Below are 17,809 nucleotides of genomic sequence, written 5' to 3'. Positions count from 1 at the left end.
GTTAGTTCTCAGACAGCTTCCTCAGAGTGATTGTTGTGACTGTTCTTGTGATATTTTCTGAATAAAAAGGGATATAATTATTAAATTTATTCTCAAGCAAGCACAGAGATTAAACTTAATAATTTAGGGAGATTAAGACTGAATTGTTCAAGCAAGCACATAATCAATTCAAGCTCAATCAGACAATGCACTTAAAATAGTTCAAGCAAGCACAGACATATTCTAAGTAGAACCACAGATCTGTAATCAACACCTAAGCAAGCACAAGGTATTATTAATTCTGACTTATAACTAAGACTCAGCAAAGTTAAAAGATTTGCAAATTTTTGAGAGAAATCTCAAGGTTTTCATTTATCAAAGTCTGAGTAGAACAGACTGAGGAATGGTCCTTATATAGGCCATCCTGTGAAGTTTTCAGTACATGATAAACCCTAGACAACTCCATCTAAGGGCCAGGATTAAACTAAGGAAACAAACAAGAACATTGGGACTATATTACAATGGTTACAAAAGAAAATTAAGGCAAACTGAATGGAACAAAAGAGCTGCAGACTGATAGTGACGGGTTGTCCTCTTGACTGTTGTATTTCTTTGGCTGGTTGTTGGAAGTCAAAATGGCCCTTGTCCAGGCATCTTGTGTGGCTCAAGGCTTCATTTATGAATGCTGAAATAAGCCATTGCTTTCTTTGTTGAGAGTTTTCACCTGCTTGGCAAAAAATGGCAAACTTGCTTTATCTGAATTACCCCACATGCAACTTGCTTTCAGTTTTGAGTTTTATGTGGAATTCTTTAGGATTGATCCCTGGCTCCTTAGGATTGATTTGATATTAGTTGAAAAGAGAGTCAGCTAGCCAAGGTGGCTGCTGGTGACCAGCCTGGCTGCTATTCTGGTGGTCTGCTGAGACTGTACTGGTAGACGAGGTTGCCTGACTGTTGTTGCTGGTTTGATTTGTGCCTGGCATCCATGGTAGAATATGAGTGTGCTTTGCTTATGCCTGATTAGTACCTAAAAGATTGTTAGCCTGGTTAACCGCTCCTGCTGCATTTACTTTACGTTGCGACGATGTCGTATATTGAGCTCCTTCTCTTATTGGATCTGAACAGGCTGCATTTGTTCAAAATAGAAACATTCATGAAAATATTATGCTTTCACAGTCTCTGGTGAAAGAATATGATAGAAAATATCTCACACCTAGGTGCCTTATTAAGGTGGACATAAGGAAGGCCTTTGATTCCTTGCAATGGGGATTTATTGAGAATATGCTTGGTGCATTAAAGTATCCCTCCCAATTTATTTCCTGGATTATGGGTTGTATTTCTTCTTCTTGGTTCTCCATCAAGTTGAATGGCTCTATTCATGGCTTCTTTAAGGGGAAAAGTGGGCTCAGGCAGGGTGACCCCCTATCACCCTATCTTTTTGTGCTGAGTATGAAAGTTCTTTCCAGATACCTCAGATTGATCTTCACTAAACCTAATGTTTCTTACCATCCAAAATGTTCAAGGTTAAAGCTCACCCACCTTGTCTTTGCTGATGGTCTGATGATTTTTACTAGAGGGATTTGCCATCTGTCCAAACTGTTTTGGATCCTCTAACTTAGTTTTCTGATTTGTCTGGGTTGCATGCTAAGAAAGATAAGACTGACATCTATTTTGGAGGGGTGGCTGAGACTGTCAAGCATCATATCCTTCATACTACTGGGTTTTCTGAAGGCACTTTCCCTTTCAGATACCTGGGACTGACACTGAACACTGCTAGGAATACTACTGACATGTATGGACTCTTGATTAGTAAATTGCAGAATAAAGTTCCGTATTGGGCTACTAAATTCCTCTCTTATGCTGGGAAAGCTCAGTTAATTAACTTTGTGGTTTTTGGGTTGGAGGCTTTCTGGTGTGCTAATGTCCTTCTACCTCATAATATCCTTAAAAAACTGAACAAAATGAGTAAGGACTTCTTCTGGGGAATTGGATCTGATCAAAGGAAGTGGGTGTGCAAAAGTTGAGACAGCATCTGCTCCCCTTGGCTTGAGAGGGGGGGGGGGGGTTTGATATTAAAGAACTGTTGTCCTGGAATAAGGCTTTATTAGCCAAATGGATTTAGATTTTAGAGACCCAGCAGCATGGGTTGTGGTATTCTTGGCACAAAGCTTATCATTTCCCAGATGTCCCCTTCTGGGAGGTCACCTGCAAAGCTCACTTTGCTGAAAGCTTAAGGAGTATCATAACTGTAAAAGATGAGATGCTTGCTAAAGCAGGATCCCAGGGGAATGCTGCCAGACTGCTTCAAGACTGGACTGTTAAGGGGAAGTTTGATCTATCTTCTGCTTATAATTGGTTCCGTATTGATAGACCTCAACTCACTTGGGCAAGAGCTCTTCACTCACAACACATCTCTCTATCCTATGGCTTTATTACCTCTCTTGCTATTCAGAGGAAACTGGCTACAATTGACTCCCTGATTAGCAAAGGAATGTACATTGTTAATAAGCGCACCCTTTGTAAACAGGAGAATGAATACCATCAGCATCTCTTTTTTTGCTGCTCATATTCAGCTGAAGTCTGGCATGTTGTTCTACAGTGGATTGGGATGGAAGCAAGGAGTAATCATTATGAGCAGGAACTCCTTTGGATTGCTCACAAAAATCATAGAAGGCACTGGCAAGCGCAGTGGTACATCAGTTGTATAGCAGCTACTGTTTTTTACATCTGGCAGGAACGCAACAGTAGGATTTTTCGTGGGGTTGAGCATCCTCCCTCTCACATCCTGAAGCAATTGCAGCTGATCGTTAGTACTCGTCTCCTGAGATATGTTAGGAAGAAGCAGTATGGACTTCTTCTTTGTAAACTAAATGGGGCTTAAGCTAAGCCCTATAGTGGATATTCTTTGTTTGATTTCATTTGTATCCTTTATTTTTCTAACCAATATGGAAGAATAAAAAGGATCATGAATTTCTTGCAAAAAAAAAAAATTAATAGGATATGATTTCTTAGTATAAGATCAGGTATAATATTACTAATTATATATTATTGTTATTATTATTATTATTATTATTATTATTATTATTATTATTATTATTATTATTATTATTATTATTATTATTATTATTATTATTATTATTATTATTATTATTATTATTATTATTATTATTATTATTATTATTATTATTATTATTATTATTATTATTATTATTATTATTATTATTATTATTATTATTATTATTATTATTATTATTATTATTATTATTATTATTATTATTATTATTATTATTATTATTATTATTATTATTATTATTATTATTTTATGAAGGATGCGCAGCTTTCATAGATAGAAAAATAAATGTTTACATGAAATTGGTGGGGAGCCGAGAGACAATCTGGGCCCCCACACCCTTAGCAACAACAAAGCTAAATCTAGTAAAAATATAAGCAGCCACCCGAAGCCCCGCATCCTGAGATACCGAGAATTTCTGGATCCGCTTAAGTAAGGCAACAGCATCCGAACCCAGCTCCCCAAGCGAAGAGAAAGAGAAAGAGATGGGAATGAAACCATAACTAGCTGCCGCGCATAAATCCCCATACTTAGCACACTTACGCAGATCAACATCAGCGACAACCCTACGGCACAAAATCCATCATCCCGATCGAGTCAAGGAGAAGATCCTGTCAAAATCGACGCACACATCACGCCCTCTCGTCCCAGAATAAAGCAGCAAATCCGCAGGACGAAGAGAGCCACCATGTCCGTCAACCAAACCGATATCAACCTCCTTACCCGTAGAAATACCTGACCTATAGCAAATGTCGAATAAGGTGTCACGAACGAGGTTGTGCCGATGCTTAACACCCACAAAGATTAGACAAGAAACAACGTGGTCCCCGTAAACATCATCAGCAAAAACCTGAGAGCAAGCAGGACAAGGACTAGATACCGTGAATAACGGAACACCTAGTCGATATCCAAGCACACTACGGTAAGTCCTCCCGTTCCTCCCGTTATTATTATTATTATTATTATTATTATTATTATTATTATTTATTATAAAGGGATGCGCGCAGCTTTCATTAAAATAAAAATAAAAGTTTACTATTATTTTTATTATTATTATTATTATTATTATTATTATTAATATTATTATTACTATTACTATTACTATTATTACTATTATTATTATTATTATTATTTTTCTTTTTTTTCTTTTTTCTTTTAATTATTATTATTCATATTATTTTTTTTTTCATTAAAAAAAATAAAAATAAAAGGTTTACATGAAATTGGTGGGGAGCCGAGAGACAATCTGGGCTCCCACACCCTTAGCAATAACAAAGCTAAGTCTAGTAAAAATGTAAGCGGCTACCCGAGCCCCCGCATCCCGAGATACCGAGAATTTCGGATCCGCTTGAGCAAGGCAACAAAGATCCGAACCAGCCTCCCAAGTGAAGAGAAAGAGAAAGGTAGGAAACCATAACCCGCTACCGCGCACAAATCCCCATACTTAGCACACTTTCGCTGAGCAACATCAGCGACAACCCGGCCCGGCACAAAATCTGCTAACCCAGTCTGAGTCAAAGGTGAAGAACCTGTCAGGTCGACGCACACATCACGCCCCCTGTCCCAAGAATAAAGCAATAAATCCGCAAGACGAAGAGAGCCACCATGCCCATCAACCAAACCGATATCAACCTCCTTCCCCGCAGAATACCGCATCTATAACGTATGTCGAAAGAGTGTCCCGGACAAGGTTATGCCGATGTTTAACGCCCACAGATCAGATAAGAAACAGCGTGGTCCCAAAAACATCCCAAAGAAAAAACCCGAGAGCAAGCAGATGACAGGCCTAGATACCGTGAATAACGGAACACCTGCACGATACCCCAAAGACACTACGGTAAGTCCTCCTGCTCATAGTCCGCCCAACCCCGAGATAGAACCGCACGTAACCAATCGTAGGAGTGAGAACCCCGCCGAGACCGCCATAAAGCAATCAAGCGGTGTCAAAGAAAAACAGACTGAGGCAAAGAAAGAACTCGTCGTGAAATAAATATCTCGCCAATTTCTTCATAAGTTTGGGGGCAAAGAATTTCACTAGGGTGACCTAATATATCGAGAACCTCGTAGTCGCAGAAAACACCGCGCGACATCATCAAAAGCAGGCAGCCTACAACACCGAAAAGGGCCGATGAGCTTAGCCTCGCAAAACCAACAGATCGCAAGCGGGCGCAATAAAAGCATAAAATAACACTTCTCCCGCCGCATAGACACCAAGCCCACCAAGATGAAAAGGAATGTAGCAAGGCGCCACCGCCAATCCCAAAACCCGGTCTCCGACGCGGTGACAATACGTTCCAAGCTAGAACGCAGAGCGGCATCAAAGGAAAGATGGACAGACCCAAAACACTAGGGGAGCAAGTACGAAGGGAGAAGTATAGCTTAGAAATACCAGTACAAGCTCGAAGAAGAAGCAACTCACATTGCGGGTCCTCAATCCTCGCTACCAAGTCCATTAGCTCAATGGTCTTATTATTATTATTATTATTTTTTTTTTTTTTTTTTTGCAGAAAATCTTGGATCTTATTCATAAAATAAAAGAGAGTAAGTACAAGATCCGTTCCTCTTTTCTACAAGGGAGACCAGAAAGATCCCCCAAGAGCTAAAAACAACAAGAAAACCACATTGATCACCTACTCAAAAAGTCCTATTGCTAACCACAAATTTAACACGAATACAAATAGACTCAGGAGTACTAAGGACACCCCTGAAAATTCTTCCATTCCGCTCCTGCCAAAGAAGGTACATAGTAGCCATGAGACCAGCTCTTTGTCTTCCAAAGACGCACCCCATGGCTCGAGTAAGAAACCACCACCACCTGGTCCAAGAGAGAGGAGGGACAAAGCCCGCAACTAGGCCGCAATCTGAACCTGCACTGCGAAGAGAAAGCACACTTTGAAAAAAAAATAGATGCTCCACACTTTCACCGTGAGCACAAAGAGAGAGCACATCTATTAACCAAGTGAAGTCCCCTATGAGCCAAGTTATCAATAGTAGGCAACTTGTCCTGCAAAGCCAGGACACCAAAGAAAGAATGCTTAGGCACACACTCGCCGATCATGGACTGAGAGTACCAAGTGCACCTCCTCAAAGACCCTGTCTAACCAAATGATACATTTTTGCAAAGCAGTGATAAGTGGTAGAGTCAGAACAAGCATGAATCCAGTCCAGAGCAATCCTATGAGAACCAAAGACTAGCAAGGAGGAAATCCTTAACTTTCACAACATTATTCCAATACCAAGAGTGACCGATACTTTGTTGAGCGGACTGAAATCAGTCCCCTTGAGAATATATCTATTGACCTGACCGCCCAAATGCTTTGTGGCCTAGCAATTACTTTCCAAACCCACTTGAGCATCTGAGAACAATTCCAGCTCAAAACGTCTTTAATGCCAATCCCTCCTTCTCTTTTTGGTTGACAAATTGCCTTCCAACTGAGAAAGACATGTCTCCTGGCCCTCTCATCAATCCCCCAAAGGAAATCTTTACAAAGTTTATTAACCTTCTTAATGATACCCTTAGGAAGAAGGACACTGGCCCCCCCCAGAAATTGTGCATCCCAAAAATGCCATAGTTAATCAAGAGGGTCTTCCCAGCATAACTGAGAGAATGATTAGCCCAATGAGCAATTTTCCCCTTAATTTTATCCAACAGAGGCTAGTACATGTCAAGAGCTAGCCTAGCATTAAAGAGAGGCAAGCCCAGGTACCTAAAAGGGAAGTCTCCTTCACTAAACCCAAGAGCATCCGAATAACCTTTTTGAGATCGATTAACCCCACCAAAATACAGGCTGATTTTAGTAGGATTAGCCTAAAGACCAGATAAGCTATCAAAGAGAGAGAGGGTATTAGCCACGGCTTGAACGTAGGGAGGTCCCCTCTAGTGAAGACAAGCAAATCATCAAAGAAACACCAGGTGGGTCGGGTTTAATCAACACATTTGGGATGATAAGAAAAACCATCATACCTGGGTAGCTTTCTAAGTAATCGGGACAAAACCTCCATACAAATGACAAACAAATAGGGAGACAGTGGTCACCCCCGCCTAAGACCCCTTTTGCCAGGAAAGAAGCCCTCCACTCCACCATTAATACTGAGAGAATAGAAGGGAGAAGTAATACAGGCCATGACCCAACCAACAAAAACATGAGGGAAACCAAAACTGAGCATAGCTTTTTGAAGAAAGTCCCAATTAACAGAGTCAAAAGCCTTCCTAATGTCTACTTTTAAAAGACATCTAGGTGTAAGGTAAGCTCACGCCATATTTGGAAGCAAGCTCATAAGCCATCATAGCATTATCGATAAATCCTCTCGAGCCACAAAAGCGACTGCTTTCGGGTCCAATAACTTGGTCCAACACCCCCTGAATTCTATTAGCCAATATTTTGCTAACAACCTTGTAAAAAGTTGTACAAACAGGCAATAGCCCTAAAGTCCTTAATGTAAGAGGGAGTATCAATATTAGGGACAAGAACAAGGAGAGTGGAGTTAGCAGACTTAGGGAGGTTACCATGAAGAAAGAACTCATAGACAGCTTCCTTGAAATCATGTCCAACAACACTCCAAGCATCCAGAAGAAGCCGAGGAATAACCATCAATCCCAGGGCTTTTATTCCCGTCCCCGACTTTACGCAGAAAGAATTTCATTAGTGTGAACCATCCGAGTGAGGCCAAGATGAACATCCAAAGAAAGTATTCTTTGTTGAAACAGTCGAGGGAGGGATTGAACAGGAGAAGAGGTACCCAGTAGGTTCTGGTAATAAGAAACAAACCCATCAGCTACAGCTCTTAACCCAGTTTTCAATACCCCATGTTCATCATGAATGCTCCCAACAGTATTCCTTATTTTTCTCGGGCAGTCTTAGAGTAAAAGAACTTAGTGCTAGCATCTCTAAGATTCAAATCATGAACCTTAGCCCTCTGGTTAAGATCCTGCAGATTCAGCATCTTCAAGTGAACATAACGTTGCGAAAAAATTTTCTCCCGAGCCAAAGAATCGAGCATTCCGAGGGGACTCATGAAGTTTAGTTTGACACTTAGAAGATCCAACTTAGCAAATCCTAACTCGTGGTTAAAGCACTAAAAGAAGCAGAGTGTAAAGTTCTTAAAGCCTTCTTGAGGTGTTTAAGATTCTGAAAGAGAGTATGAATTCTGCCAACAGCATACCCCATCAGCCAGTTATCCTTCACACAACTCAAGAAGTGAGGAGAAATGGACCAACAATTCATATATCTAAACGTCTTCTTATGAACAGCATTATGAGTATGGACAACAACAAGACCTGGAGAATGATCTGAAATACCAGCAGTAAGAAAAGAAGCTGTAGACCCAACCTCCCTTATCCACTGTGGAGTAATCAGAATCCTATCAAGCTTAGCCCATTTTAACCCATCTCCCTGTTTATTATTCAACGTAAAGTGACAACCAGTTGCAGGGTGGTCAACCAAAGAACAAGTATCCAGACAGTGCCCAAAATCATTCATATCTGCAAGATGAAGGTGGTCACTACCCAGTCTCTCATCCATGTTTAAAACAACATTGAAATCCCCCATAAAAAGCCAAGGATTGGAAATTGTAGAAGAGATAGTGACAAGCTGCTGCCAGAGCATCCTCCTCTCAATTCTAGAATTGAAGGCATAAACAAAAGTCACCTCATACACTTTTTGAGTAGCAAGGTGGACAAGACGACAGTGAATATGCTGGGCAGTTTTAGAAAGGACAGTGAGGGTAATCACAGCAGGAGACCAGAAGACCCAAATACGACCATTAGCATGCATGTCATTATTATGAGTCAGTTGAAATCAAGAAAAAGTAGAGCCATAGATATCCAAGATTGCCCTAGTCTTAACATGAGTCTCTATTAGAGCACCACAATCCACTTTATTATCCAACATGAAAAGCGAGAGCTTCCCTCTTTTTTTTAGGGGTCATTGAGCCCCCTAATATTCCAAATTGAGAGAATCATTGGGAGGAAGAGGGGGGGGGGGGGGGGTACCCCTGGTTCCACTACCAAAGCCACATCCTGCTTAGTAAAGATATCCTCATCTGGCAGGTAATCCTCCTCAAGATCACTTCCAACTTCCACAGTTCCTAAATTTGGTTCCAAGAGTGGTTCATTCCGAAGAGCAACAAATATATTAGATAAGTTGACAAAGAATGATTTTTGGGTGAAACAGTTTTAGGCTTTGAAGTGCTTGCTTTGCACCCTTTGGAGAAGAGGGAGTAGCCACTTTCTCCTGCACCTTGGTAGGTTTAGGCTTATAAACCACTTTTGGCTTAGGATTAGCAACATTACATCTCTCTTTGGAATGCCCGACCTTCTTGCAAAACAAAAAAAATGTGGGAGCCATTCATACTTCACTTTTTGCAAAAGTGTACCACGATGTGGAGAGTCAATCTGTATTGCTTTTGGCAATTCCTTAGAAAGATCAACATCTACCAATATCCTTGCAAAAGCCAACTTACTCTTGTTAGTAGTGTGCTCATCTGCACAAATGGGATGCCCAACAAAGACCGCAACTTTACTTAAAGTCGCTTTAGACCAAAAACAAGGATCCAGGCTAGGAAACAAAACCCAAACAGGCACATGAGTAACATTTAACTCATCTATCACAGTTGGACTCCAAGGCTTGAACACTAATAGAAAACCAATGACATTCCAGGTATCAGAACGAATTTTCGCATATCCTCCGCACTAGCAAACCTAAAATAATACCACCCTTTTGCAAAATACATGATCTCAAAGCGTGGTAATATGAGTCCAATACTTAGATACTAGGGTTTCAATCTGCACAAGAGTCGACTGTTTACCCAATACAGTACCAACCAAAGTAGTTTGCCAATACTCAATTTCCTGAGCAATATCCTCCTCTTCAATAGTGATAGTCGAATTCTCCTCAGGTTGGACAAAAGAAAGATTCATACCTTTTGAAGAGTTCTTAAAAATCTGAGAGTAAGTCTTCTTAGGGACCTCCTTTTCAAGAATTGGGACGCCGGCTTCCTTAGAAACAGGAACGTCACCTTTTGGATGCACAACCTCCGATTGAATTACGTGCTCTTCCGTAGAAGACGAAGACCCGATGATGCAAAGAAGAGCACCGGATGACACAATGGACGTCACAAGAGAGCCAATAGGTTGTGGTGGACCCATTGCTCATGCGGCGGCCCCGGGCAATGATCGAGGAGACTCGAAGAAGCGGTTGCTACTACGCAAGAATCGTCGATCTAGAGAGGATTTAGGAGAGAGAAAGAAGAGAGAGGCCGGTTTTATTATTATTATTATTATTATTATTATTATTATTATTATTATTATTATTATTATTATTATTATTATTATTATTATTATTATTATTATTATTATTATTATTATTATTATTATTATTATTATTATTATTATTATTATTATTATTATTATTATTATTATTATTATTATTATTATTATTATTATTATTATTATTATTATTATTATTATGCTAGAGTTCCGGTGAGAACGGGGCTTATCGTGAGAACCGTGAGAACAACTCTCAACCGTCCATCAAATTATCTCGACGGCCGAGATTAGACGCGCTTCTTTGAAAAGTAGAGTTTCGTGGAAAACAAAAAATAAGACTGTACATGTGAGCAATATCAATCCTACGTAACAAAATAAAACCACACGAAACAAAATCAATCGATTTCATCATTAATCCTTCCTTAATTTGTAAATTTTTGTTTTTCGACATCAAATTTAGTGATCTAAAATCGGTTATTCATCATCAATTGTTGTGTTTGAAGCGCAAATCAGATTCAATTTGTTCAAACTTTTGCATTCATCAGCTATTCAGTTATTTCAAGATCAAAACTTTGTAAGGAAAATCGGAATTGATTTCGTCATTCATCTTGAATTATTTTTTTCTACAGTCAATATTGAGGTATGTTCATTCAATGTTATTTAATTCCTTTCTGAATCGTTGTTGAATTTATTTTATGATGATGTTAAAGTTGAATTTAAACAAATTCAACTTAATTTCGGATATGATTAAATTTAGTTAACTAGATTTAATGTCCAGAACCACAAAAACATTAATTTTATAATGAAAAGTGTTAAATTAGGGTTTATAGTTTGTTTGTTTGATTTCAGGAGGATGATAAATGCAAATGTACTTTGTGGTGAGAAAAAATGTAAAAATAATGAGAAAGAAAAAGTGTGCAATTTGAAGTAACTGAAAAGTAATTTTGCATGTAATAATAATGTGTTGTGTTGTGCTGTACACGTTTAATAAGGAAATGTCCAATCAGTCTTAGTGAAATATGCATTATATATAATACGGATGTTCAAGTAATTATTACCTTTTGCAAGTGGTCTTGCAACTGTTCACAATAAGTCACAATAAGTCAAATGACGGTTTGTAACTTGCTTATGTGGTGAAAAGACACAACTATTCATATTAATTTGAATATTACTTCTAAATGTACATTATATTAATTATAAAAAAACATGTTCCATCAAATAAATTGTCCACTATCTATATTCATAATTTGCATTTTCTGATAATTAGATGCAACTAAAATATCATTAAGCACTGTTTGGAAAATGTACATTATATTATATTTAAAGGTACATTAAATTATTTAAAAAAGAACATGGAACATTATTTGGAAAATTAATGAGGTTTCAGTTTAATTCAAATGTCCATTACGTATTTTCATAATGTGCATATATTGTTTTATGCAAGAGGTTTAAAAGCAGACCTTAAATGTACATTAAATTATTTTTTAAGGTACATTTTATTATTTAGACAGGTATTTGAAATATCAATTAAATTGAACCCGTAATACATATAGTCGTTTAAGTAACATAGATAACTTCGCCCAATTTTATAATTACCATGATTATGTTTGTGGCAGTTGAAAAGACACAACTGTTCACAAAATTTAATCTCTTATACTCAATTAATCCACTATATAAACCCAAGAGTACACAACCACTTTTCCATCCTACCTTCATTTCTAAAACCTTTTCCAATAACCAAAACTTTTAATCTCTCCAGAAAAATTCTTAATTTTCTTTAAAAAAAACAATGTCTTACTCAAAGTGCACAATAGTCCACTACAAGAATAATGCTTATAAACAAAATTTTGTGCAAAATTATTAGCAATGGAAAGTAAGTCAGTTTTCTTCAAACTGGTTTGAGGAAGCGAGATTCCTGTGGAGATGGATATACCATCACACAATCGTCCTTTACATCATTTCCTTACTACTCTGGCATTGCTCCGGATTTTTTTTGAGCGACTTGGGAGGGAAGAAAAGAAAAACATGGCCGAGGTGTGCAAGGCCTGGTCAAGGTGGTTCCTTATAGGGACCGGCCCAAAGGTAATTGATAGGGATTATTACCGAAACGTGGTTCGGGGAAATGAAAATGGTATAATCACTGTCACAAAGAATGATCGGGTCCTTGAAAGATACTGCCTTTGCAGGACTATGTCTAGTCGTGAAGAAATAATTAGACATCATAAATAACAAGCACGACAATATAAAGAACACAGACAAGAATATGAAATTGAGGAGCAGTCTGGTGATGAGGGTTATTATGACTCCGATTGTTAGATTAGTTTAGAAATATATTAAGTTAGTTTTCTAGTTTATTGTTATTTTGTATTATCTTGTGTTTTTTTTTTTCAGTATAAGCCTTAGTAGGCTTTATGCTTTTGAAAGCCTTAAATGGCTTTTGTAAATATTTTTCTAATATTAATGAAATAGTATTATGTCTATTTGTTTGTTTATGTCATTACATTCAATACATTTTATATATGCTATATCAAAATGGACAACAATATTTCCTATGAACATTAGCAGTAAAATAAATGTTCCTTTAAAGGCATGATAATGGACATTCGCAGGAATACATTATATATGAACCTTTATTTGTACGAAATAAATTACCAATCTTTGTAGAGCATATTAGAATTGGATTACTGCATTATTGATGCAATAATATTCAGTATACTTACTTACTTAACTACTGTTGAAGCAGACAATGAGTACAAGTGATGCAACTACGTCTTCTTCTACAAATAACAGCTTTAAAACACCAAGAACAAGAATTGAAACAATAAATGAACTCCACCACATTCCATTCTGTCCAGAGGAAAAGCAACCTAAAGTAGGACAAGTATTCGAAACACTAGAATCAGCAGAGTTATTCTACAACAAATATTGTACAATCTGTGGGTTTACGCCAAGACTTGCAACAACAAAAAGGATTAAAGGCAATGAGTTACCAAACAGTTTTGCATTAAGGAATGTTGTCTGCAATAGGCAAGGTGTAAAGGAAAGAGGACTGATACTGCTGACAATGATGCACAATCTGATGTGACAGACATAAACCGTGTGAGGCCGATTACAAGAATTGACTGTCGTGCATTAGTGCAGTTCAAATACCAAGATAATGGAACTTATATTGTAATCAGATTCGATGAAGCCCATAACCATCCACTTGCTTTGCCTGAATCTACAATATTCTTGAAAGGAAACCGAAAAATGACAGAGGTACAGAAATAATTTGTCACAAAGGTAAAGGTGCTAAAACTAGGTGGTGTGAAAGCCTATAGAGGTTGGAAGGAGTTGTGTGGAGGTTACGACAACATTGGTGCTACTCAGGTTGATTTTAAAAACTTTGTCAGGGACATAAAAACCTACATTGGTAATTTTGATGCGCAAATGTTTGTTGAGAATCTTATTGGGAAAAAAGACACATGCAGTTCATTTTACTTAGATTTTATAGTAGATGAAAACAAGTGCCTGGCTGGAGTGTTTTGGGCAGATCCGATCTGCATAAAGAACTACATGTTGTTCGGTGAGGTGTTATCAGCAGATGCTACATATGAAACAAACAAGTACGATATGGTGTTTGTGCCTTTCACAGGAGTTGATCACCACAAAAGGTGCATAACCTTTGGGGCTGGGTTGATAGGTGATGAAAGTATTGAGTGTTACACATGGCTGTTCAAGACATTTTTGGAAGCAATGGGCGGGTGCCAGCCGAGAATTATAATTACTGATCAGGACAAATCAATGAAGTCGGTAGTCCCGGAAGTGTTTAAGGAGTCAACACACAGACTGTGCATGTGGCACATAATGAAGAAACTAAGAGAAAAAGTCAGTTATCAACTATTTCAAGATGAGGATTTGAAGACCAGGCTCAATAGGTGTGTTTGGAACAACCAACATGAGCCTGATGAATTCGAAGAACAATGGGGGAAGATAATGACTGATTATCAACTTGTAGAACACGAGTGGTTTTCAGATTTGTACGATCTCAGGGAACAATGGATCCCTGCCTATTTTAAAGATGTTTCAATGTCTGGCTTGATGAGGGTTACTTCTAAGTCTGAGAGTGAAAACAATTTCTTTGACAGGTTCCTCACACCTCATTTGACCCTTGTTGAGTTTTGGGTGTGCTATGGGAGTGCCTTGGAAGCACAAAGACACAAGCAGTCCAAGTTGAACAGTGACAACAAACACTCTGAAATCCCACGGAAAACAAAGTCAAACCTTGAAGTCCATGCTTCTGAAATATACTCGCACAACATTTTCAAAGACTTCCAAATAGAATTGGTTGCAGCTTTGTCTGATTGCCGTTTTAAAGATGTGGGGAAGATTGATGAGACAAAAATATATATTCTAACAGACTTGCAGATGCCAAATAAGTCATGGAACGTAGCATATTCACCTAATAACATGGAGATTACTTGTTCCTGTTCTATGTTTCAGAGAATGGGCTTGTTGTGCAGGCACTGCCTTTGGATTCTACACAACCAATATTTTCGAGAAAATACTGACAAGACATAATGCAAAGATGGACAAAAGCTCAATGAGTAAGCCTGTCTTTGATAAAGATGGCAAATCGATAGATGTCTCTCAAAAGTTTTCAACCGGAAAATTTTGAGTATTGAGCCGTGGCAAGAGGTTTATTCTTATGTCAGCGTAGCTGAGTGTGATGATAACGACATGAAGCTTTTGATTGAAAAACCGAGAGATATTAGATTGGATATGATTAGTAATGTAAGTGTTCCAAAAAAGAAGAAAGACAAGATGAAAGAAATAGAAAAGTACGTGGGCTGCAAAATACCTCAGAAGTTGGTGATTCATGTTCCTAAAAAATCTAAAAATAAGGGTAGGACCAAGGGCAAGAGAATTGAATCAGAAATGTTAAAAGCCCTAAAGAAGAGAGGAAAAGAGAAGAGGTACTGCAAAACATGTGGCCGCCAAGGACACAACTCTAGGACTTGTAAAGAAACAAACCATCTGACAGGTATGTATAATTTGGTTTCTTGTTAAAGCATATTACATTAATGTTAAATAATTATTAAATTATACAAGTATAGCGCATAGTGTTTACCTTCCAAAATCATCACTCTTATATGGAGGCACATAAGCTCTTTGTGCAATGAACATTATGGTTGTTCTGAAGGCACAGATGAGAATTTCAGCAATGTATATTTGGTTAACATTAAATGTATATCAATTTAGTTGTTCATTGTGGCCATTTTCTCCTTATAAAATCTAATATTTAATTTACATTTTGTAGCATATTCACCAAATACTACCATGAAGATGACGACGATGAAGGAGATGAATCTAATGATGTGGAGTACGATGATGAAGAAGATGAATCTGATAACGAAGTGGAAGGTGCAAATTTTTGATTCAAGGATAGACATCCATAATATACACTACGAGAACATTCTTAAAGGCTTATATGTACAATTCGATTTTACTGCCAAAGTACATTACTCTTATAGGGAAAGTATATTACATTTGTATTAAAGAATCATTATTGTTATTCTGCAAGGAACATTCTTAAAGGCTTGTATCTACAATTCGATTTTACTGCCAAAGTACATTACTCTTATAGCCAAAGTATATCACATTTGTATTAAAGGATCATTATTGTTGTTCTGCAAGGAACATTCTTAAAGGCTTGTATGTACAATTCGATTTCACTGCCAAAGTACATTACTCTTATAGCCAAAGTATATTACATTTGTATTAAAGGATCATTATTGTTGTTCTGCAGGGACATCATCAACTTGATTGGAATTGTTTTCCCAGAGTACAATAATTTTAAGGCGTTTTGCACAATAAACATTATTGTTGTTCTGCAAGAACATAATAAACTTTATTGAAATTTGTTTCCGGAATATAACACTCTCTTGAATTAAAATTTATTCAAACTTCAGGTTGTTCGACTCGTAGCTTCCTCAATATATGTTACATTACTCACACACATGTCACAAACGAAACTAAAAAAGTTTTTACGGCTTGAATTCAGCATCTTCCTCATCTTCATCGTCGTATTCTTCCCATGGCAGTGGGTTTGAACGGAAATCCATTGCCTTCTTTAGTACAGCATCAAAACATACATTGCCTTCTGTTGAAATCATATATGAAATGTATTTCTTCCGCAGAATCAGTAGGGGAGCATCCTAGGAAAGTAAAGAAAACAAGGGGTTAGAACATGTACAAATGTGTACTGAATTATGTATTAAAAATAATTGTATTACTTCTGAAACTCACATCGCCTTTTTTAAGCCCACAGGTCCAATTTATATTACCCTAAATATCTCCATATGTCTGATAACGTAAACACCACAATCAGTCTTGTTAGTGTTGTTCCTCCACTTCATCTTTGCAAGAATAGGCTGCAGTTTTTTGATGCGATCAACTTTTACCTTTGAAACACCGATGTCTTTCAAGTATTCTGCTAGAACATTACGCTGGCGGAGAAGGGGGGAAAAACATTAGGACACTAATAATTATGAGCTACAATATCATAAAAATAAGAAAATTAAGACAGAGCATATTTTTGGGGAAGGTACACTCTATGTAAAGTCATTGTACATTCACAATAATGAATAGGAACAGCATGTAGTGATGTTAAGCAAAAGAGAGCATAAAATCTTACAAAAGACAGTGGTCTATCGTGGAAAAATTCTTCTGGTTTTCCGTCACGATGCACATTATCAATGATGATGAACTTATACTTGTTGCTGTCAATGACTAGTAAATGGTAATGCCTTTTATATATAACTGGGAAGAAGAACTGTAGATTTTAAAAGATTTAATTAGGCAACAAGCAAATTAAATATAACATGCAGAAAGAGTGTATATTGTCGATGCTAACCAAATCAATTCTATCTGGGTTAACCGAGAATTGGGTAAACTCTTCTTTCATTATATCCTTAATCACCATAAAATTTTCAACAGTGTCCAGTTCTCCTTGAAGCATCATCTCAGATGCAAGACAAGTAAAGTTTCTGATGTTAATCAAGGGAAAAAACATTACAAAATTTACTTGTTGAAATAAGTTTATATAAATATTTGACTTACACACACAGCTGTGGTGAAAACAAATCGATATGACTCTGAAAAGTTTCTTCTAGATTCCTTGGCATTCAAAAGTTTTGCCCAACAATCGATCACATCACTCGTTAAATACTTAGATTGTCGTAGCGTTGCCATTTCAATACGCCGAAGAGAAATGTCACCCACGTGCACAAGAAGTTCCCTGGTTCAGGACTACCAGGCCAGTGTTAACTCAAAACTGGATATAGAACATTTTAAATTTAAATATTGTACATTAGTAGAGATTATATATATATATATATATATATATATATATATATATATATATATATATATATATATATATATATATATATATATATATATATATATATATATATATATATATCCGCTAAATCGGTATGTTTTCCTCTACT

The 17,809-nt window shown here is 37.3% G+C and overlaps 2 protein-coding genes and 1 long non-coding RNA gene across 3 annotated transcripts; 2 read left to right on the top strand and 1 right to left on the bottom strand.

The window, feature by feature from the left end:
• The first annotated feature begins 614 nt into the window (after positions 1-614).
• On the top strand, positions 615-2,860 carry LOC141588077 (uncharacterized). The gene is made up of 4 exons (XM_074409533.1): positions 615-629; positions 1,105-1,476; positions 1,599-1,988; positions 2,102-2,860. The coding sequence occupies exons 1-4, from the start codon at positions 615-617 to the stop codon at positions 2,858-2,860; spliced, it is 1,536 nt and encodes a 511-aa protein (XP_074265634.1).
• Positions 2,861-13,062: 10,202 nt separating this feature from the next.
• Positions 13,063-14,973, top strand: LOC141588076 (protein FAR1-RELATED SEQUENCE 5-like). The gene is made up of 4 exons (XM_074409532.1): positions 13,063-13,197; positions 13,344-13,574; positions 13,686-14,443; positions 14,799-14,973. The coding sequence occupies exons 1-4, from the start codon at positions 13,063-13,065 to the stop codon at positions 14,971-14,973; spliced, it is 1,299 nt and encodes a 432-aa protein (XP_074265633.1).
• A 1,727-nt stretch (positions 14,974-16,700) lies between these two features.
• LOC141658753 (uncharacterized) lies at positions 16,701-17,562 on the bottom strand. The gene is made up of 3 exons (XR_012549396.1): positions 17,418-17,562; positions 17,212-17,319; positions 16,701-16,804 (listed from the first exon to the last, which is right to left on the bottom strand). It is a non-coding gene; the product is annotated as an uncharacterized LOC141658753 (long non-coding RNA).
• Positions 17,563-17,809: the final 247 nt, after the last annotated feature.

Source organism: Silene latifolia, chromosome 6, assembly GCF_048544455.1.
Source record: "Silene latifolia isolate original U9 population chromosome 6, ASM4854445v1, whole genome shotgun sequence".
NCBI classification, from domain to species: Eukaryota; Viridiplantae; Streptophyta; class Magnoliopsida; order Caryophyllales; family Caryophyllaceae; genus Silene; species Silene latifolia.
This window is presented reverse-complemented; position numbering and strand designations above follow the sequence as displayed.